We start from the raw sequence: 21,395 nt of genomic DNA, 5'->3' as shown, positions 1-21,395 counted from the left end.
CACATATAACGTCGGTGCAGTGCTGCAGACAGCAATAAACGTCATTTTTATTTACTTTTACAAAAACCGTCATTTTTCATGCCATTTTCACCTGAGAAGATACCAGAAGTGTATTAACTGAGGAGAAGGCAAACAAGGACTTCAGGTGATATGAACAACAACTAAAGCCATACACATACATGGTGAGGTGCTCATGGTTTAATATCAATCACTCTAAAATCAGGATCTTATATTAATATCATAATATTTTTGAGCGATTTATCGGTTAAATTGCGAATCACGAACGCTTATTTTTAGGCCATTAATTATCTTTCATATTAAGGATAAATTGTGAGAAATATTGAGTATGAAAGCGAGTCGAACTTAAGTACTCCGTCAATCCGAATTCTAATACCATGCCAAGAAATCGATCGCGCTAAAAAAAATCTAAAGATGTTAGAGTATGACCATTGTCGAGATCTAAAATTAACATTTTAGCAGGATCATTAAATATACAACCGTGCCTATTTGATGATATTTTAATAATTAAATACACTTTTAGAAGTTGAACTTTAATTAGTACAATAATCCTATGTCTTAGAACAAGTACAATAATGTCTTGAAATCTTAAATATAATATAAAATACTATTATCTAGGTAATTTATGACATATTTATCTTATTTCAACTCCAACAATGTGGATTATTTTCATTATATATTTAATATTTTATTATTAAAAGTTTATTTTTATAATTAAAATAATAATATATAATAGAAAGAAACAAGAGATAATATACAATAATATATTATAAAATATAAAATAGAGCAATAAGAGAGGTGACTTAAAAATAAGGTTCAAAGATGTTGTCATATATAAGAGCAAGTTAAATGCAATGTTATCTTTAATGTTATTGCAATATTATAGCACCAAATACAAAAATACCCAACTCCAAAGTGTTGTCATACTTAGATGTAAATATGCTTATATATGCATCATTAGTTCTATATCTATATTTGAAACCAAGATGCATATATTCATCCCTACCACATCATCTGTTATTACAAATGGAGGGAAAAAATTAAATAATTATTGTATTGTACATGTTAAGGTATCAAAATAATATTAAATTAAGTAAAAGTTAAAAGATTTATAAAAATTTGAAACTAGTTTTGAAACCAGCATTGGAGTGCAACTCTTATTTTAGCACAAAAAAACACTTTTTGATGTCAAATTATAGCAATGACTATAGTTATTTTACATCCAGTATTGGACTGGCTCTAAGGCATTATTAAAATATTATTGGATCAATTTTTTTTTATATGTCTTGAATGTTGGGTATGCTGAGCGGGCCTAAAGCCCTTCTGAGAACCAAAGTTCTGATATCACTTATTAGCCTTGCTGAACAGACCTAACTCCATATTAATATGATATTGTCCGTTTTGAATCGAGTCCGCACGGTTTTGCTTTTGGGCACCTCCCAAAATATCTCATACTAATATATAGAGTTTATATTCTTGTAAATTGTCACTCACACAAATGATATGGGACGACTCCAACCATTAAATTTTAAAATCAAGACGCCGCTTAAAACATGTATTGGATTCACTCTTACAAGCAAACTAACGTTGTGACATCAACCATCAAATCCAGTAATTCCCACTGACCTGTGGTGAATATAGAGAGTAAGTTAAAATCCAACTACAAGCAACGCACCGCGGCTTTTAAGGTTCGTGAAGTTGAAGAATACGCATAAAAAAATGACTCCAAATCTAAAGTGGTTTAAAAGTGATGAAGATTATAAACTTGGAACCTACCTTCTCTTCTGTCGGCCCTTCGTCCCATCTTTCTTTAAACATTTACACTGTTCCCAACTCTGGACCCATGCACCCTTTGCTACTATGCATGCATGCCATAACTTTGACATGATGTTGCTTTTAAATTTTCGTTTGTTTTGATTCGACTGTCACATATTTAAATAACAATAACTTCTTATTGGTTTCATATTTCGTGACATTCATCTCATCTGACCATGTCAAACTCCTTGAAAAATTGACCTCTCCATTGTGCATGTCCTCACGAATTTAATGGACCTAGTCACAATTATCCTTAGGAAGCATAATTCGGCATAGGTTGGGGTTAAAATAATTAAAAAATAATAAAATATTTAATTATATTTTATTACTAATTCTCAATCATCTAAATATTCCCATCTTTTAGAGCCGGCCACACGGTCGGGCCGACCGTGCCGGCCGAATTTCCGGCGGTCCGGTTCACCAGCAGCTTAAGTCGTGAACGGCCCGTATAGCTACACGAATCGTGTCGTGCTGTGCCGATTTGATAGAATTGGAAGCCGTGAACGGCTCGCAAATTAAACAATTTTAACGGTTCCGGCGAGTCTGACGGTTCGGGCCGATTACCAAATAAAACTACTAAACAAATACAGAAAGACAACAAATTCCTAAAATCACTCCTAACAAATTCGCCGGAAAACTTCTAAGCTCGCCGAAAAATCTGTTACTTGCTTGGCTTGCTGTGCCTTGTGAGTGTGACATTGATTTGTGAATTGTGTGTGGATGTGCGTAATTAAAAGTGAACTGTGAGAAAGAAATAGAGAGATCAAGAGTCGAGAGTTGGATACACGAGCGTGGATTGGAATACAGGAGTTGAACGAATAGGCGGGCCGTGCCGAGCCGGTTACGGTTTACCAGAATGCAACTCGTAGTCGGTTCGTATGAACAAGCGGTTAGTGTCGAATTCAGAACCGGCACGTGACGATGCGAATAACACAAATTTTAGGCGAGCCGAGTTCCGATCGGGTCGAGCCAAACCGCTTGTTTGGCCGGCTCTACCATCTTTCCGATATTTGAATTGCACAATTGGAAAAATGACCCCAGTCGACTATTTTTAATCCGTGTAATTAGACGAATGTTAAATATGGGCTCGTTTTAAATATTTTATAAATAACTTATAAGTTAAAAGTATAAATATATTGATATCTCTAGGTTGAATATGTATATGCATTTTAAAATATTTAGAATATTTTATTTAATAATTAAAAAACAATTTCAGCATAAATGCACTAATATCATTTTATAGCTAGGAAAAACAGGTTTTTTAATCTGTAGAATCACAGACGCTACAATGCTTAAATTGTAATTACTCACACACAATTCGTGTTCCTTGACTTTGTCTTTTGACTGACTTTAACGACCAATTGAGTAGTTAATTTGATTGATTAAATTGATAAATAAACAATAATAAATGAGTTGAAGTAAGGATTAGATGAAAATGATTATAAACTGCAACTGGGAAATATAAAAAGAAGGTGATGCAAAAGTGGTTAAGAGATAAGGATGAGGTTTGTAAACTTGTCATATTCACAAACATCCACATCACAAATCCAATCTTGCCAGGGATATGTTAACTTTGGCGTGACCACTTTCTTGATTTGTACTATCTAATTATCTAAATATCTAATTGGTTAAGTTTTTGTCTTTTCATTCCTATAATTTCCAATTTTAATCAATATTATCAACTTTCGTTTGTTTTGTTATCAAAATCAGTCAATTTTTTATAATCATAAATAAATTGTTGATAAATCGATCAAAATTATTTAACCGACTCGGCAAATTCCTGATAAATCATAAATACCTTAATCCTATAATTTCAATTTTGAAATATATAACTATATTTATAAGTGACAAATTCAAAATAAATTTTAAAATAGTCACGTTTGACCATTTTATAAATGAGTAATAAATTTCGGAGTGAGACGAAATCAAATTCACAAAGAGATAAATCAATATTCGTTATCAATTAAATTAGAAAACGTTTGTAAACTTATATTTCATTTCAAATGAGAGACTTCAAATGATATGATTTGAGTTGTAATTTCAAATTCTCATGTTTATACTAATATTTGAATGTCTTGGATATCAAATAAAATCCAAATTCAAATTACCAAACAACTTATTTTGTCAAATCCAAAATTTCAAATAAAATTCAGTTTTCAAAACCGGTCATTAGGTTATTGCGTTCAATTCATGTTTTTAATATTAAAAACTTGGGGACACACTGTAATACACCATAGAAAGGTGTCCGGAGAAGGGGAAAATAAATTTTGGTCATTTGAATAATTGATAAGGATGTAAACCGAAAGTATTGTATATAAAAAGGATATTGCAAGTGGGTAAATAAAAATGACATAATATTATGAATATAATTATTTAATTATTGAATTTTCCATCAATTGAACACTAAATTTTATAAATTAATACATTTTAATTGACTTATATTTTTAACTAATGAGAAATTTTTGTGTAATAAAATTACGTCAATGAAAATAAAATAAATTTATAATTTTCAATACACATCGACATACATAACAAATATCCTTCAATTATTTAGGAGAAAAAACATATTTTCATTCCACGTGCTGAAAGCGTTAATCAAAACGTCAATATTCAATCAGTATCAATCTTTTGATTTTGGTAATAGAGCAAATTATTAAAAACCAAGTAGTCCGGTAGATTTTTCCATTTTGTATTTAGAAAAATAATATTTCCACTTGGCTGTTGACATACTCAAAATTAGGGCGAAGTGAAAGATGAATAAAGTAATGACACGTTTTGGGAGAAGATAAAAACCAAAATGATGCATGTTTCGATTTTTTAAAGAGTCAGTTAGCTATAAAAGATGTGGTTAGTCGAAATCGAACTCAAATTATTTCATTCAATTATATAACCTTTTAACACTGCACCATATTGTCTTACCATTACACAATATGGTCACATTTATTTTTTATCATACACATAATATATAAGTGTACTGAATGAATATTTTATTTAACTTTAAAAATACTTACTTGAATTCCCCAAAAAAGGATAGTTAGTTGAATACTTGTACAGTTAATTTTAAAAAATTAAATTCCAGATATAAAATTAGGCATAGTACATAAATAGATTATTATCTTATTTATTAATCATTTTTTAATTTGAAAATATATCTCATATATTTTCAACATATTTTTTATTATGAAAAGTAATTAAAATGTACATATATAAGTTTTAAAAAAATTTGAATATAGAATCGCTTATATATAAATAATCTATATTGATATTACATATTTATATAAGTTTGAATTATAATGAGTTAATGCATTTTAGAACTTGGCTCGTTATTTAAAAAATACTCGAAATTTGAATACATGACCCCGCCGAAAAACATAGTCACATTCTACGTTTAGTAAATTTAAATTAAAAGCTCGGCGATAATATCTTACCAATAATATAATTTTTTTAATATCTTATGTTAATATAAATTAATGTGTTTGAGGTGTTTATAGGATCAAGTCAATTGATTATTTATATTAAAATTACTAACTTCACCGGTAACACATTATTATTTTTGGGATTTGTCCTAATTTTAAGAAAACTTGAAATTTGAAATGATATGTCACTAGATTTATTAAAACTATGATTATATATAAAATCGATTTATTTTTCATTTTTCACTTTAAAAAACTAACTTTCTAGAAAGAATTCTTTTAGATAAACAATATTCATTGATTAAGATAATATTATACAAATATTTTGAATTAATCAAATAAAAGTTATATATATAGTATATTGTAGCATTTGATTTAATACATTTTATATTATTTAAGGAAAACATATATTGTTCAATAATTTGAAGGAATTAACTAGTTCCTCTGATATTTATAAAACTTTATCGAACTGAAATTTTTTAATTTTAGAAGAATAGTATAAAATGTTATCAAATTATTATATGAACAAATATTGGAGTCGTAATGAAAGAAACTTAAAAACGGTTTAAATAACGATATAAATACAATTTTTCTTTCAAATTCTTGAAAAAAAATCATGAATATCACTAATAAGTCTTAAAAACATATAATTCATTTTTATGTTACAACCATGATTGATACCCGGTTGCGTAAAAATAGATATGGATTGTTTGTCAGTGATAATATGAATACCATATATAAATTATGGTAATTTATTTCTTACATAAATTTTAATTCTTGAATAATTATAAATGCATGTTATTTAAGTAATCAATTATCTCACTAGATGTTAATAATGATTTTATATGTACACAAATAAGATATTTAACATATAAATAATTGAAACTATCATAATTTACTAAGAGTTGTAACATACAATAGTTTACATGTCAACACACGTACATATAACTTAATATTACTTTGTTAACAGTAGTGTAAATACAAAATTAACATTTTCTCATACATACATACGTTGAATTTCAAAAACTAATATTTTTCATTAAAATCAACTTTAATATTAACAATAATGTAAATTTTACATTATTGTATATTATGATTGCAAATCATTCTGACTTCAGTTATGCATTTTTTATCTTTTAAAATTGAGTAAGTTAATTGTAAGTTAGTAGTTAACTTAGTAATAATATCGAACAGTACATATAGTTTATTTAAATAAAATTGAAGATTTTGGTCAACGCTATATTCAACATATATGTCAATTTGTAGATTTTTATTTGTAAATATATTAACGGCATTTTACAGATTAAGTTTAATCATTTCGTTTTAAACGTACACTTACTACCATGTTTATATTAATTCATTAAATATAAAATAACGGGTAAGAAAAAATATAATATAATAATAGTTGAGGAGATATTCATTTCTAAAAGTGAGAAAGTATTCGAAACTCTTAATGTTATAGAGGGGGACATGAAACTTATTGGAGATAAATTTTATTTCCATTTTTTCAAAATTTGACTCAAGAGTCTATATACAAATATTTTTGGAGTTGCTTTACAAATATTATAATTGTATGATGGATAAAAAAACTCCAGTTAATGATTCGTGACTCGCACGAATTATTATGATATACTCCCTCTGTCCCTCCCATTTGTTTACACTTTCCTTTTTGGGATGTCCCATCCAATTGTTTACATTTCAAAACTTTCCAAAAATAGTAAAGTTTTTATAGTTTTTAAATTAACTACATCCACTATTTTCCTCCACTATAATCACTTTATACATATAATATTAATCGGTCCCACTACTTTACTCATTTTTTCAACTTTTCTCCACTACTTTATCATTTTTCTTAAACTCCGCGCCCCACCCAAATGTAAACATTTGGGAGGGACGGAGGGAGTAATAGATAATGGAAAAACACCATTTTAGAGGATAATTTTTTACATTATATCTATACTAATTTTTTTGATATATTTACACTTTTTTAACTAAGAATTTTTACCCATTGGAAGAGCCGAGGTTGTAAATGCAAACTTTTAAGAAGCAACACATTTTTTCTCACCTCAGATCACTTGTTGCAGGGCTATCTTATGTTTTCGAGAAAATTTAAAATTCGAACTAGGTCTCCCAGACGGGTATTCGGGTACAAGTGCGTTTAATTATAAAAAGTAATTGTTTCTCTAAAAGAATAAAAAATAAAGAATAATTTTACATGTCATTCGATTGAATAATAAAATTTCTCAAATTATGTCCTTTGTAACATTTTGTATTTCAATATAATTTATTCACGTGAAAGTACTTCTCGATCATAAATAAATAAAATAAAAATAAAACCAGTAATATATGCACCCATTTTACCGGAGATTCCATTTGTACGTACCAATAATAAATTACAATGGCCCCGAAATCTAGCGGGAACTTTTATTTTAACACAAGAAAAAACAAGTACTATATTCATGAGTAGTTGGTGTTTGCTAGTAAAGATATAGAAATACTTCAATAAATAGAAATTAAATATCCGTCCCCATATAATTTAATTTTCTGAAATTAGAACCTGCAAAATTACATAGCCGCCCCTGTTTGATTTGTCTCGGTACAAAAAAATAGTGAATTTAGTAGATTTATAACTCGGCCCAGTCACCTTTTTCTAAATTTAACATTGCCCAGAAGAAGTAACTTTGTTTTTACTATTATGTTTGGATAAGTTTTAAAGTTGATTTTTGAATAAGGACAAGGTTTTGTACATTTTAAAGTGGGTGCTTTGTAATTATTGATCGCTTATGTTTATCCAATCATTCTATTAGATATTTTTGGATCAAGATATTAAAATAATTTTGTTAAAAATAAAATGTGATGTTCCCTTACCTTAAAAGTAAGCACAATACCAGTGTGAAGCAAGGTTACCGAAAATGATACTTCGTCCGTACCAAAATGGCTCCGTTTTGAATTTTTGTATTGTTCATGGTAAATGATTAATTACTAATTTATGTCTAATCTATAATATTAAACATAATCATGAGTAATCTTGTTATATTCATATTTATAAATAATTTAATATAATGAAATTTTTATATTTAATAATAATACAAAATTCAAGATAATAACAATCAAAAGTGTGCATTGACAAATATGTTCAATACAAACAGAAAATATTTTAGGGACGAATGGAGTAAATAATTATATTTGTTGGTGTGTTTAAAAATTCGAATATTTACCTGAATTTTTGTATTAAACATGCGGTTACTAGTTTAAAAATTCGAATATTTGAGGAAGTTTGAGAAACAAATTTATCAAAAATTCAATCTTGACCAAAGAATTGAATTGATCTAAAGCGGCTTATTTTCTAATCACTGCTACTCCCTCCGTCCCGTTAAACATTTATCCTTTTGACTTTTTGTATTATTCAGGATAAACGATTGACTATTAATTTACGTCTAATTTATAATATCAAACATAGTCATGAGTGATTTTGTTGGATTCGTATTTATGAGTACTTTAATACAATAAAGTTTTATATTTAATACTAATACGGAATTAAAGATATTAACAATCAAAAGTGTTTATTGGCAAACGTGTCCAACATAAATAGTAAATGTTTTTAGGGAAGGAGGCGAGGGAGTATAAAATTGGATAATTGCAAGAGTTGAAATATTATTATTCATGATTTTGATTGAAATGTCCTTTTTACTGTGGATTAGTTGATATTTTGGGGGTCAAAAGTAAGCTGTAAAAGATTGGTGCACAAGAGTGTTGCAGGGACAAGGACGATACGAGTTGTACGGAGAAGCGCATGTTAGTAAGACTTAGTATTGAAAGTCTAGGATATGCTTGTACCCTCAACAGATAAAATTTAACCCCACATTACTCAATTCAATAGACTTTTGTATTCATGTATGCTTTTGACCACAATTTTAATTTAATTTATTTTTTATCTGCAAAATTGTAGGAGTCGTAAAAACTGTAATATATATATCTATTATAAAAAAATAGAGTCCACACCTTTCCGACCAAAAAAATAATCGAGTCCACATATTCAACATTTAATTCCTAAAAAAAGAGCAGTGTTGGAGATTTCATTATTCCAAAATTTGATATAAATGACGTGGTACCGATAACTTGATAAAATAAAATATATTATTAATGAGATTTATGTGAATTTTAAAGTATACTATTATTAACTGCTTTTGTACATGATTGAGATCCATTTTATGTACCAATTTGATACATTTAACTTTTTGTAAGAAAATAGACACGTTCATTTTTATAAACCTTTCATAATTAATGTCAGCAAAACTGAGATTCGAATTTTATCAATTTAAATTAAGTTTATGTTTGTGCAATACGTCAAAAATTGACTTAAAATGAGAAACACAGTTTAAATTCAGAATTCGACAAGAAAAACCCTTTTCGACTAATTGCTTTATTTTTAAATTTTATACGACATTTAATTTAACATTTTATATCTTTCGTAACTCACATGTTAAATAAATAATATTATTGTTAAAACATGTAACATTTAATTTTTAATTTTTCAATTTAAATAACTTTAAATCATAAGTTTAAATTTGAAGCATAGCGAGAAACAACTAACTTCCGCTAAGATTGTCAAACGGATAATTCATATACGGATATGCTTATATTCGTATCCGGATCCGAATTCGGAAATTCGTATCCAATCCGTATCCGAATACGAAAATATTTTAAGAATAATATCTGAATCCAGATCCGACGGATACTATCCGGATACGGATAATATCCGAATCCGATTTTCAATCAGATTTTTTATTTTTATATTAAAATATTTAAAAGAATTGAAAAAAATACAATAAAAATTAAAATAAGAGTTAAAACAATTTGATTCCATTTTAATTTATTCAAAAATTAATTTTTATTTATCTTTTCAATATATTTTTATCTTTAAATTGTTGAATTTAAATGATTTTTGTAAATACTGTTTTTACAATTATATAAAATTTGTATATACACAATATTTAAATATATATATATATGTGTGTGTTTATTAGAGCGGGAAATCGGGTCGTGTCGTGTAATTTCGTGTTTCGTGTACGTAAATGAAACTCATATCCGACCCGAAATGATTTCGCGTACCCATATGTGAAACTCATATCCGATTCGAAGTCGTGTACTTTACGTGTAATTTTCGTGCATATTAAATAAAAAGTTAATATAATATATATAAATATAATATATAAAAAAAATATTTTAATGTATAATTTAATGAAATATGGAGAGGGAATATATAAATATATATATTTTTACATAGTATTCTATAAAAACTTGTCTATATTTATATTATCTTTATATTATATACATAAATATATGCATGTGTTATATATATTAATTTATAAATATATTTATCTCGTGTAATTTCGTGTACTTTTGTGTACCTAAATTAAAACTCATATCCGACACTAAATCTATCGTGTAATTTCGTGTTCGTGTACATTCGTGTTTCGTGTAACAAAAATTAAAACTCATATCCGTTTTTTTCGTGTCGTTTCGTCTCGTATACCAAATTGTCTGCTCGAGTATTTAGATACACACACATTATATACATTTAATATAATAAATTTTAAATTATATAAATATTTATATATAATATATTTATTCGGATTCGAATATTATCAGATACGAATATGTCCATATCAGTATCCGAATCCGCAATCGTTAGATTTGAATACTGATAATATTTGTTTTAATTCAGATACAAACAATATCCGATTTATTTCGAATACGTATACGGATTTTTCGAATTTTTTTTGCGCCCAACACTTTTAGTTTGTTTTTTGGTACTGGTTTGTATAGTTCTGTGGATTTAAATTTGATGGTATATTTTAATTTATATATGGAGTACAAAACACAACTGCAAAAAGAAGAAAAGGAATCGAATAATCAATTTCTAAAACATTAAAGCCACCTCATTTTACGTTAAACTGCCGGATTAAGTTGTCGTATTATCTCCTCATATAATATTTGCACACTGTATCCCATAACCGTCACTTGGTTGAATCGACAATTCAGTACTGTTAAAAGTAGAGTAAAATTTATTTAACAATTATGGTAGCATGCACAGCAGTTATGCACCTTCCACAGACCTCAAAAGATTCTTTATTACTGTTTGTGACTTGTGTAAAAATTTCCATTACTGATCTCAAATGTGAGTCAGTATAATGTTTCGGCCTTTTTTGTGCCAAAAATTAGATCTCCAATTTTTCGATACCCGATCGTATCAAAAAATTTACAAACAAAATAACAGCGGTTAGTTATAAAACTTCATAGTATGAGATAAATTTATGATCCCGAATTTCAAGTCTGATATTCGCTCCCTCTCGAAATTTATAAGTTATAAGTCTAATAATTTATTCATCTAAATATTCATTCAAAGAAAAGAGTTATTCTAGATTGTCCGACACGTATTTTAAGATAAATAGGAAGTATAATTCATTAACTTATTAAAAAATATTTATTTGTCTAAATAAAAGTTTAAACATTATATTTTTATTCAGAAAAAGATTTTTTTTTAAAAAAAAAATTTGAATTATATTTTTTATTAATCTTAAAATACGTGTCAAATACTATTAAAAAACGATAACAATTCACAAAACGAGGTCCGGAGGGAGTATGATGAATTTGAGTTTTGGACACTGTTTACAAAATCTGTGAGCTAAAAGTAAACATGAAAAAGTAATGAGTTGTTAGTACAAGTCTCCAACCATTACCAGAGAGGTGATACTAAAATTCAACCATGGTTAAGTTAAATTTTTTTTAACCGCTGTTAAAAAAAGCCTGTATAAATTCCCATTAATCTTACACCATTCCAATAACATGTCTCAACTTACAAGACACAAACACATTCAAACACAACTATGATGATCGGCGAAACTCATCGTTCAAATCCAACCGTCCAAATCCCACCCTACGACACATCCAATGATCCAACGGCTGATATTCACTCACCATTCTCCGTTTCTCACGCCGTCAGTCCTGGTCCTGGTCCCGCTCACTCCCCTGTCGAAGCTTTAACAGCGTTGCAACGTTACTTGCCGTCCATTGAGGACATAGACATTCCCCTGGACGCGTTCACATGTGATCATTTCCGTATGTACGAGTTTAAAGTGAGAAGATGCGCACGTGCGAGGTCACATGACTGGACTGAGTGTCCGTACGCTCATCCCGGAGAAAAAGCTCGCCGGAGAGATCCCCGGAAGTTTCATTATTCCGGCAATGCGTGCCCGGAGTTCCGAAAAGGCGCGTGTGTGAGAGGTGACGCGTGTGAGTACGCGCATGGGGTTTTCGAGTGTTGGTTGCATCCAGCTCGGTACCGAACTCAGCCCTGTAAGGATGGTACTTTGTGTACGAGAAAAGTGTGTTTCTTCGCACACACTGCGAGTCAGCTTCGTGTCTTGCCCCCGAGTTCGCCGAGTCGACTCGGTCTTGACTCGCTGTCACCGGGTCGGAATGGGTTTGACTCGTTTTTATCTGGGTCGCATGAGATGTCACCGAGTCGACTCGGGTTTGACTCGTTCATTACTGAGTCTGTTTTACCGAGTCGGATCGGCAAGTCTTGTTTCGGGTCGTCTCCGACTTCAATACTTTACTCGCCGACTGAGTCACCACCGTCTTCGCCTGTTGGGTTAATGGGGTTTGACTCGGTGAGTGAGCTCAGTGAATCAATGAGAGGCATGCAGATTGGGAAGAGGAGTAGAATGAGCATGAGTGTGAGTCCACCTACATGGGGTTTTCAAATGGGTTCTTCATACGGTTCGACCCGGCAGTGCTCCATGATCCGACCCGGCTTTCTGAGTGTCCCTGGCACTCCAACTCGGAAAATGACTCGGTCTGGACTCGGGGTGTTTGATTTATGGGATCAGTCATGTGAAGAAGAGCCAGCAATGGAGAGGGTCGAGTCAGGAAAGGACGTTCGTGCTAAAATGTACGCCAAGCTGAGCAGGGAGAACTCACTGGTCCGAGTTGACTCGGATAACTCGGGCTCTGATGTGGGGTGGATCACCGAGCTTGTGAAGTGAAGTTATTTTAAAAACAGGGACATATTTTCGGGTGAATGGGTTGAACCGGTGGGGCTAACATTTTAATTTGATTTTTCTACCACAATATGGAAGGGGTTATCAATGGTTTGTGTAAGTAAATTAGTAGGATGAAGATGGAGAGATTAAATGTGTATTTTTAATCTCTATTTTGTGGTATTGTTTGATTAATATCAGTATTATTATTATGACTTTTGGTGAGAAGATTTTGTGTGAATATAATTCTATAATTTTAGTCAAGAAAAACACAAATTTTGTGTGATGGTGTTTTTATGTATCTCTTTTCATTCAATTGATGTACTATTTCCCACTAATTATGAAATACACTTGTTTTTCATTGCCTACCACTATAATCCTTCTGAATATTTGTTTTTGTGAAAGTTTCTTTTAAGAATGGTATAATAATAAATTTTGTCAAAGAGAAATGGGTATGTATGTAGATTTTAGCCCTAAATATTCCGTGAAAGATTTCAATAAATGAATTTTTGATAAATGAATAACCGTGTCAAATTAAAAAAGAAAATCTGATCTTAACATAAATAGAGATAATATATTTTTAATCTTAATAAATGAATAATATCATTAAATGAATAATTTTTTTCGATCATATATATATATATATTTATCAAGATTTAAATGTAAGTGGGACGATGTCGAGTAAAGGGACGGGACACCAAGAGATGTTGGGTACACAAGTTATATTATTGTGTTTTTTCAGTATAGTAATTAAAATATCATTAGATTCTTTTTTTTTATTCTGTGTCAATGTTATTTTCATACAGGAATTTTTTTTTCGAGACAAAAAAACTGAAAAGATAATAATGCCCTCACCGAAAATGCTGATTGATGTGCTATTCATGTGCTTTTTCATCTTTGTCAACTTCACTCTGAAAATTAAAAATCAGCTCAGAATTTAACATTTCTCTAAATATAAAAAAGGCATAATTTAAGGTATCATTTGACATGCTCTTAAACAGTGCTACTAGACCTATCCTCCCAAAGATTTTCCAGGTTTCGAGGGCCCTGATCCATGCTTTAGTGTCTAGCAGTGTCTACTATAAGTACAAATACAATATGCTTGAAAATACTTTAATTTTCAGTCACGTTTTTTTAATACTTATTTAAAACATCATTCAATAATATTTTTTTTAAAAAAAATTCTGAATAAAAGTTTCATGTTTAAATTTTTATTCAAAAAAAAAAATTTGAAAAAAATATTAGCAAATTATACTTTATAAAAGTCTCGAAATACGTGTAAATAGTAAACGTGTAAAACCAAACGGGACGGAGGTAGTAAATAATGAAGATCGAGCGAGTGGTTTAGCTACTTTTGCATCATACTTAATATATAGGATAATGCTTCTCTTAAAAAATTGTATAAACAATCGACCATAGACACAGACACTACTATGTTTAATTATGTTAGAGCTTGATCAAGGGGCTGTTCATAAGAAACCTATGCAAGTCATAAGAGCAACTCTAAGAATTTGGTCCAAACCTAGGTCCAAATTTGGACGAAACTCCTCTCCAACTCCAACAGTTTGGTCTAAATTTTGTTCAAATCTCAAAATGTTTATTTAATTATTTTAAAATTTTATAATAATAAATATATTATTTTTGTATGATGTAAAATATTATCTTTATATGTTATTATTATTATTAATTACTTGTTTTATTTTAAAATTGTTAATAAATGAATAATAGAATTCTAATTAAACTTCAAATATATATATGAAAAATAGTTACGGACAATATTTTGACTATCTTAAAGAAAGTCGATTTAATTTATCGGACTAAATTAATAATTTAGTTCTCATCGCATTTTCATTTATGTTGTGTTTCAAATTAAGTTTTATGTGTTGTAATCTTTATTTTAATATTTGAATGCATTCCTAATTTGAATTAAAGAAATGCAATAATATTTATTTAATTACGTTTAAATATTTTTTAATTTAAATTATTATTTAAATAAATAATAATAATATCCAAATATCGGTTAATTGCATTTATAAATACCCGAAATCAAAACTTTATATAATAAACTAAAAGAATTACATTAAAAACTATTATTTTAATCTCGGCCCAAATTTGGACCGATAATAGTGTCAGCCTAAATTTAGGCCGGCACTATTCATCGGTCCAAATTTGGACCGAGATTTAGACCACTGTTGGATGAATTTGGACCGAAATCGGTCCAAATTTGGACATTTAGGCCACTCTTGGAGTTGGAGTGGCTAAGTTTTATAAAACATTTCTTACATATCAGTAGAGACACTTGTGCTAAACTTATGTTATAAGCGAGCGAACAGCATTGAATTTAGCATGCAGTATCATTTCAAGTTTTGATGTCAAACATTTCCGGGCTTTTGAATCATTAAATTACTGTAAGGTTGATAAGCATACCTTCATTTCCAGCTTTAAGGTATTTTAAACTTTAGGATCTGCAGAATTCTTAATTTTTGGAGAAAAGTTCTGGATCATATCAATCAAACTGGAATCTTGTTTCAGCAGGAGTTCAAAGGTCAATGAATCAGGTGTAAAACCTCTCCCAACCATTTCCTCGAGAATTGGCACAGCCTCGTGAAATTTGTTTCCTTTCAGAAATCCTTGAACAATGACATTGTAAGTGACAGTATTTGGTGGACAGCCATCTTCTTCCATTTTCACAAGAAATTGCTTTGCTTCCTCAAATTTCCCATGCAAGCATAGACCTTTTATCAGTACTGTGTAAGTCTGAACATCAGGCTTGAGACGTTTTGTAGAAAGATCATCAAAAATTGACCTCATTGTATCAAAACGCCCGTGGTTGCTAAAACCATTCATGATGATGGTGTAAAGACCAATATCACGATCTAATCCCCTAGTCTCCAACAGCTTAAGAAACGACAATGCATCTACAATCTGGTGATTTTGACACAGTCCATGTAGCAAGTCCCTATAGATGTGCAGATTGGCCTTGATTCCCCTCATTTGCATCTCATTAAACAATTCAAAGGCAGCTTCACATTTACCCATTCGATATAGACAACCTAGAAGAGTGCTGTAAGTAATAACATTAGGTTTTACTCCTTTGGACTGCATTAACTGAAAGAAATGCATCGCCTTGTCCAGTTTGTAATGCTTGCAGAATCCCTTTATTAAACTGGTATATGTATAAGCATCCGGGAGAAGGTTTTTATTGTTCATGTTATTGAATAAATCCATTGCTTCTTCCAACTTATTCTGCATACAATATCCATCTATAAGAGAATTGTAAGTTACAACATCAGGACTAATCCCTCTTTGCCTCATGTTATCCACCAAAAATTCAGCACCTTCTATATTCCCTTCGTTGCAGCACGTACTTACCAATATATTATAAATATACACATCTGGAGCAATTCCAGAAGCATGCATATGCTTCCACATCCTGATACTTTCATCCCACCAACCAACATTGCATAGTCCTCGAATCAGTGAACCATACGTGAAAACGTTAGGCGGAATACCTTTTCCAATCATTTGTGAAAAAATATCCAGAGCTTTGTCAACATGTTTGTCTTTGCATAAACTGTCTATAATCGTGCCATAAGTTATGGTATCCGGTTTACACTCAAATTTATCCATCAATTTAAGCAACCCTATAGCATTGGAGGTCTTTCCAACCTTGCAAAGCCCGTTTATTACAGAATTAAACATGACACCATCCGGTTCACAATCTTTGTCCCTGATCAACTTCCTAAACAAATTTACAGCATCAGGAACCCTATCCGCGGTAATTAGACCATTTATAAGTGCAGTATATGCACGTGTAGTAGGCGTAAAACCTCGCTTAAAAAAACTCCCAAATACAGAAAATGCAAAACCCGGAAGATTCAAATGACAATAGCACCTGATAACAATGTTCATGGTAACACAATCGACCGGAAGTCTCGAGAAACACATTTTCTTATACAAAACAATGACAGAATCATAATGTCGCATCTTGGTGATAATGCCCAGCAATTTGTTAAATGGAAAATCATTAGGGGGGTTAGATTGTCTTTGAAGCAATTCATCAAACAGGTTCAAGGCATCATTAAGGTTGTGAACATTACCAAAGTGTACAGAACGAATTTTTGAAGTTAAAGATAAAGGGTTGTTACCATTTGTAATTTGCATTAGCTGCCGCTTTATCATCTTCATGAAATGTTATACTCGGACTTTTCACAGTAATGTTTGATCCAGGTGCCGATAGCGAGTTCATGAATAGTTGATATAACTCTGCAGTTTTTACAAAGACTGATTCCTCACTTTCAAATTTTATCGAGCAGAACGAGGATCTAATAAGGGGGAATCCCTTTTTTTGGTATAAAACGAACCATAAGTAATAAAATTGGTTTAAAGCTGATTTTTTATTTATTTTTACGGCTGTGAACGTCGTTTGAAATGGCGTCCATCAAAGAATTTTTTTTTCAAAGTTCATAGCTGAATATTTATTTATTTTTTTCTTACCTTAATTTAAGAATTATGTAGTATTTGACCACTTCGGCTCGACGTCGATTTTTCGTGCATTACGGAATATGATTTATATTCCAACTTGTTGAATTTCTTTGTTGGGTATTAAAATAGTGTTGTCCTATTTTGAAATATGTCATAAAAAACCAATTTATAGGATGTAGAAAGTTGTTATTTAGAGGTCTGAAAATGACCAAGTAGTTCGTTGAAGCATGTTGAATAGCCTATAAAATACAGTTTTTCATAAATTATTACGAAAGTTTTTGGGACGTCTTAAATTAGTACCGTTGTAGTTTGATACAAGCCAGAAAATTCAAATGTATGGTATATGGTATGCATAATTATCAATGGTAATTTGTGTTGTGTAAGGCATGTCCGCATAATAAAAAGACTAAGTCATATTGATAGTCCTGAGATTAAGTTGTTTGATAATCAATATTTGTATTATGTAATTGTATTCCTTGAGTCTATAGAAATGTTTAGTAGATAAGATTGGAGGATTTTTCTGTGAAAAGTTTCAAGCTAAGGAATAAACTATGGAAGAAGATCAAATCCTGATCATGTCTCAGAGAAAAGTGTAGAAACTTGGAGTTAAATAATGTTGTTCTAGAAAAAATAATCTAAGTCAATATATCGACAAGTCACAGATCAGGTATATTGAGAAGTCCAAAATGACTTGTAAAGAAGTCCCAAGAGATATCGATAAGTCATTTCTGCATGTAGAGATCTCAGATATCGACAAGTCAAATGAAGATGTAGAGAACTGGAGATATCGACAAGCCAATAAATCATATAGAGATCTCAAAGATATCGATAAGTCAAAATATGTATATAGAGATCTCAGAGATATCGAAAAGTCAAATTCCTCATGTAGAGAACTCAAGATGTCGACAAGTCAAAAGCCTATATAGAGAACTGGAGATGTCGACAAGTCATTCTGCATGTAGAGAACTAGATACCTCGATAAGTCATTTACTATGTCGGGAACTCGAGATATCGATAAGTCATTATAGTTATCGACATGTCACTTCTCTACAAAGCAAAAGGAGATCTCGACATACTATCTCAAATTCAGCATACAGACAAGTTCAAGATTCAAGATTATCAGTCAACAAATAATTCATTCACTAGATTGGAAAGTCTACAAAAGTAGTTTGAAGAATACAATATCAAGGGCAAATATTCACTCGACAAAGGATGCTCACAAAGATGCAAGATTTTACACAAATTTGCTAACACCGTAAAAGAAAATAGACAAGGTTGCTTTAGAAATTGGTTTAGTACATTTTCGTGCAAATTTTGTAAACCCGTGTTTCTAGTCTATAAAGCATGCACGGATCTTTAGTTTAGATGTAACAAAACAGATGTAGAAAAATCTTGTATTCTCTCAAAATAGAAGCTGAGTTCTTATTTTTCAAGAATATAGATTTGTAGCAAGACAAACTTAATTAATACAATTAAGTGAGTTTTTGATATTGTGTCTTGTGTGTTTTACTGTCAATCATGTTATCTCTACAATTCTAAACTGTTTTGTTCACCAATAATCCAAACTATTTTAAAAACCAAATAAAATCCAACAAATACATTTACCCCCCTCTGTGTTACATTTCTTTGCATTTAATATCCAACAATTTATAATGTAAACAGTAACAAAATATTAAAATAACATAAAATTTAAATTTAACTTTTAACATAACAAGTACTGAAAATAAGGTGCATCACATTAGATATTTTCTTAAAAAGATTAGCAAGAGATGTGTTTTTTTAAAAAAATCAGCAAGGTTGACAACATATTCATCTTTCTCATCTTCAGCATTCCCCGCTACCTCTGCCAGTTTTGCACCGTGTTCATGAGCATCAACGTACCTTCCAATTTCAACATATTTTCTTGCAATAAGGTTTATTTCCATTTTGTCATATTTTTGTATACTTCATCAATTTGAGCAATACGTTCCTAAACCGTCAATAGGCGATCATTATAAGACTTTTTAAACTATTTTATTAGCTCTTATTGCATTCAGTGTCTGGTGGTTCACCTTTCCTTTTTCCCGACGATCGCCTTCATCTTCTTTCATTTTCTTTCCACGCATACCGAACCTAATAATTGTAGAAGTTGCTTGCTTTTTGCCCTTATCCATTTTATGATATGCAATTATGATTTGCAGTTGAAAAGGAGAATACATTTATAGGCAAAACTATTAATGTAGACATAAAATTGAGGGGTGAATTCGTAAAATAGCTTCTCTCGTAATAATTGTGACAAATGACGACAAACTTAATATTACGAAGATATATTCGAGCAACAACAAAATCATACAGTATTGAAAGTTCAGTACACGCGTAAGGATAAGTTTAACACATAACATAATGATAGAACATGGAAATTGCTTATAAATATCCCCTTGAACCAAATATTCTTATTCATCACTGGATATGTCACAATCTGACACGTAATTAGGACCTAGAGCCCAATTATGATACATCATTGCGCTCTGATGGTCACCATCTTCAGCATACTCTCTACTTTTTATTTCTAGATACTTGCAGTTGAAGCACATCCTCATTCTATTATCTTTCTTTCTCGCACGAAATAAAGTTAATTGTAGCTGGTCAGGAGTGTCCAGTTGTATGTGAATGGCGCGTAATTTTGGTATTCGTACTGCACGAGCTTGACATTGGTCTACACAACTTGCAAGGCACCCTACACGCCATTCCCACTCCCTCTCCATCGTGATTACCAACGTTGTTGAGTAACGTAAATTCGGATTCATTGAGTACCTAAAATCATCATCACAAAACCATTTCATAACCTTCTCTCTGTAAATATCACCAGGTGTATAACTCATTTTTCTCTAATTGATAAATGAAAATTTTGTAAATATCAGCAAAAGTATATCTCAACTGTTGAATCAAATAAAAGTATATACGGAACAAATGAATACGAGAAGAAATAATTCAGTCTATTTTTAATATAAAATTAAATATGACTTGTCCAATCACGTTGTCAGTTGAAGAAATAGTAAGAAATGCTTTCCAAACAGTTGAAATGACTACTCGGTTAGCATGCTTTGAATAGTCTAGCTTTGTCAATGATTTTTCAAATTGATTACTTTTATCAGTGTGATAATAATAATAGTTGAAATGTCTACTCAGTTGTAATTATTAACTTAATGTGTTAGATATTGAGTGCAGTGAAATATAACAACCGGGGGGGGGGTGAATGTGTTTCTTTAAATTTTAATTAACTCTGAAAGTATTTATCTTAAATTGAACAAAAAATATATGAATTTGTAGAGATAAATTGTTAAGCAGTAAATACATAAACAAGATATCAAAAACTCACTTGAATGTAGTAATCAAATTTGTTTTACTACAAATATATGTTCTTGAAATAAGAACTCCTCTACAAATCTTGAGAGAGAATACAAGATATTTTCTAGATCTTTCTCATTACTTCTAAACTAATGACACGTGCATACTTTATAGACCAACAACACTGGTTTGTAAAACTTGCAATAAATTTTTAACACATTTTCTAAAGCTATCTTGTCTATTTCCATTACCATCCTTTGTCCAGTGAATATTGGCCCTTTACCAGCATATG

At 30.5% G+C, this 21,395-nt stretch overlaps 2 protein-coding genes across 2 annotated transcripts; one reads left to right on the top strand and one right to left on the bottom strand.

The window, feature by feature from the left end:
• Positions 1-12,136: 12,136 nt before the first annotated feature.
• LOC141671480 (zinc finger CCCH domain-containing protein 20-like) lies at positions 12,137-13,506 on the top strand. The gene has a single exon (XM_074477754.1). The coding sequence runs from the start codon at positions 12,137-12,139 to the stop codon at positions 13,295-13,297; it is 1,161 nt and encodes a 386-aa protein (XP_074333855.1). The 3' UTR covers positions 13,298-13,506.
• LOC141671479 (uncharacterized) lies at positions 12,502-17,728 on the bottom strand. The gene is made up of 2 exons (XM_074477753.1): positions 15,719-17,728; positions 12,502-14,202 (listed from the first exon to the last, which is right to left on the bottom strand). The coding sequence occupies exon 1, from the start codon at positions 17,477-17,479 to the stop codon at positions 15,743-15,745; it is 1,737 nt and encodes a 578-aa protein (XP_074333854.1). The 5' UTR covers positions 17,480-17,728; the 3' UTR covers positions 12,502-14,202; positions 15,719-15,742.
• Positions 17,729-21,395: the final 3,667 nt, after the last annotated feature.

The sequence above is a fragment of the Apium graveolens genome, chromosome 7, assembly GCF_009905375.1.
Source record: "Apium graveolens cultivar Ventura chromosome 7, ASM990537v1, whole genome shotgun sequence".
Taxonomy (NCBI): domain Eukaryota; kingdom Viridiplantae; phylum Streptophyta; class Magnoliopsida; order Apiales; family Apiaceae; genus Apium; species Apium graveolens.
This window is presented reverse-complemented; position numbering and strand designations above follow the sequence as displayed.

Coding starts and splice junctions, on each gene's coding strand:
- LOC141671479 (XM_074477753.1), bottom strand. CDS start 17,479: ATGAAGATGATAAAGCGGCAGCTAATGCAAATTACAAATGGTAACAAC.
- LOC141671480 (XM_074477754.1), top strand. CDS start 12,137: ATGATGATCGGCGAAACTCATCGTTCAAATCCAACCGTCCAAATCCCA.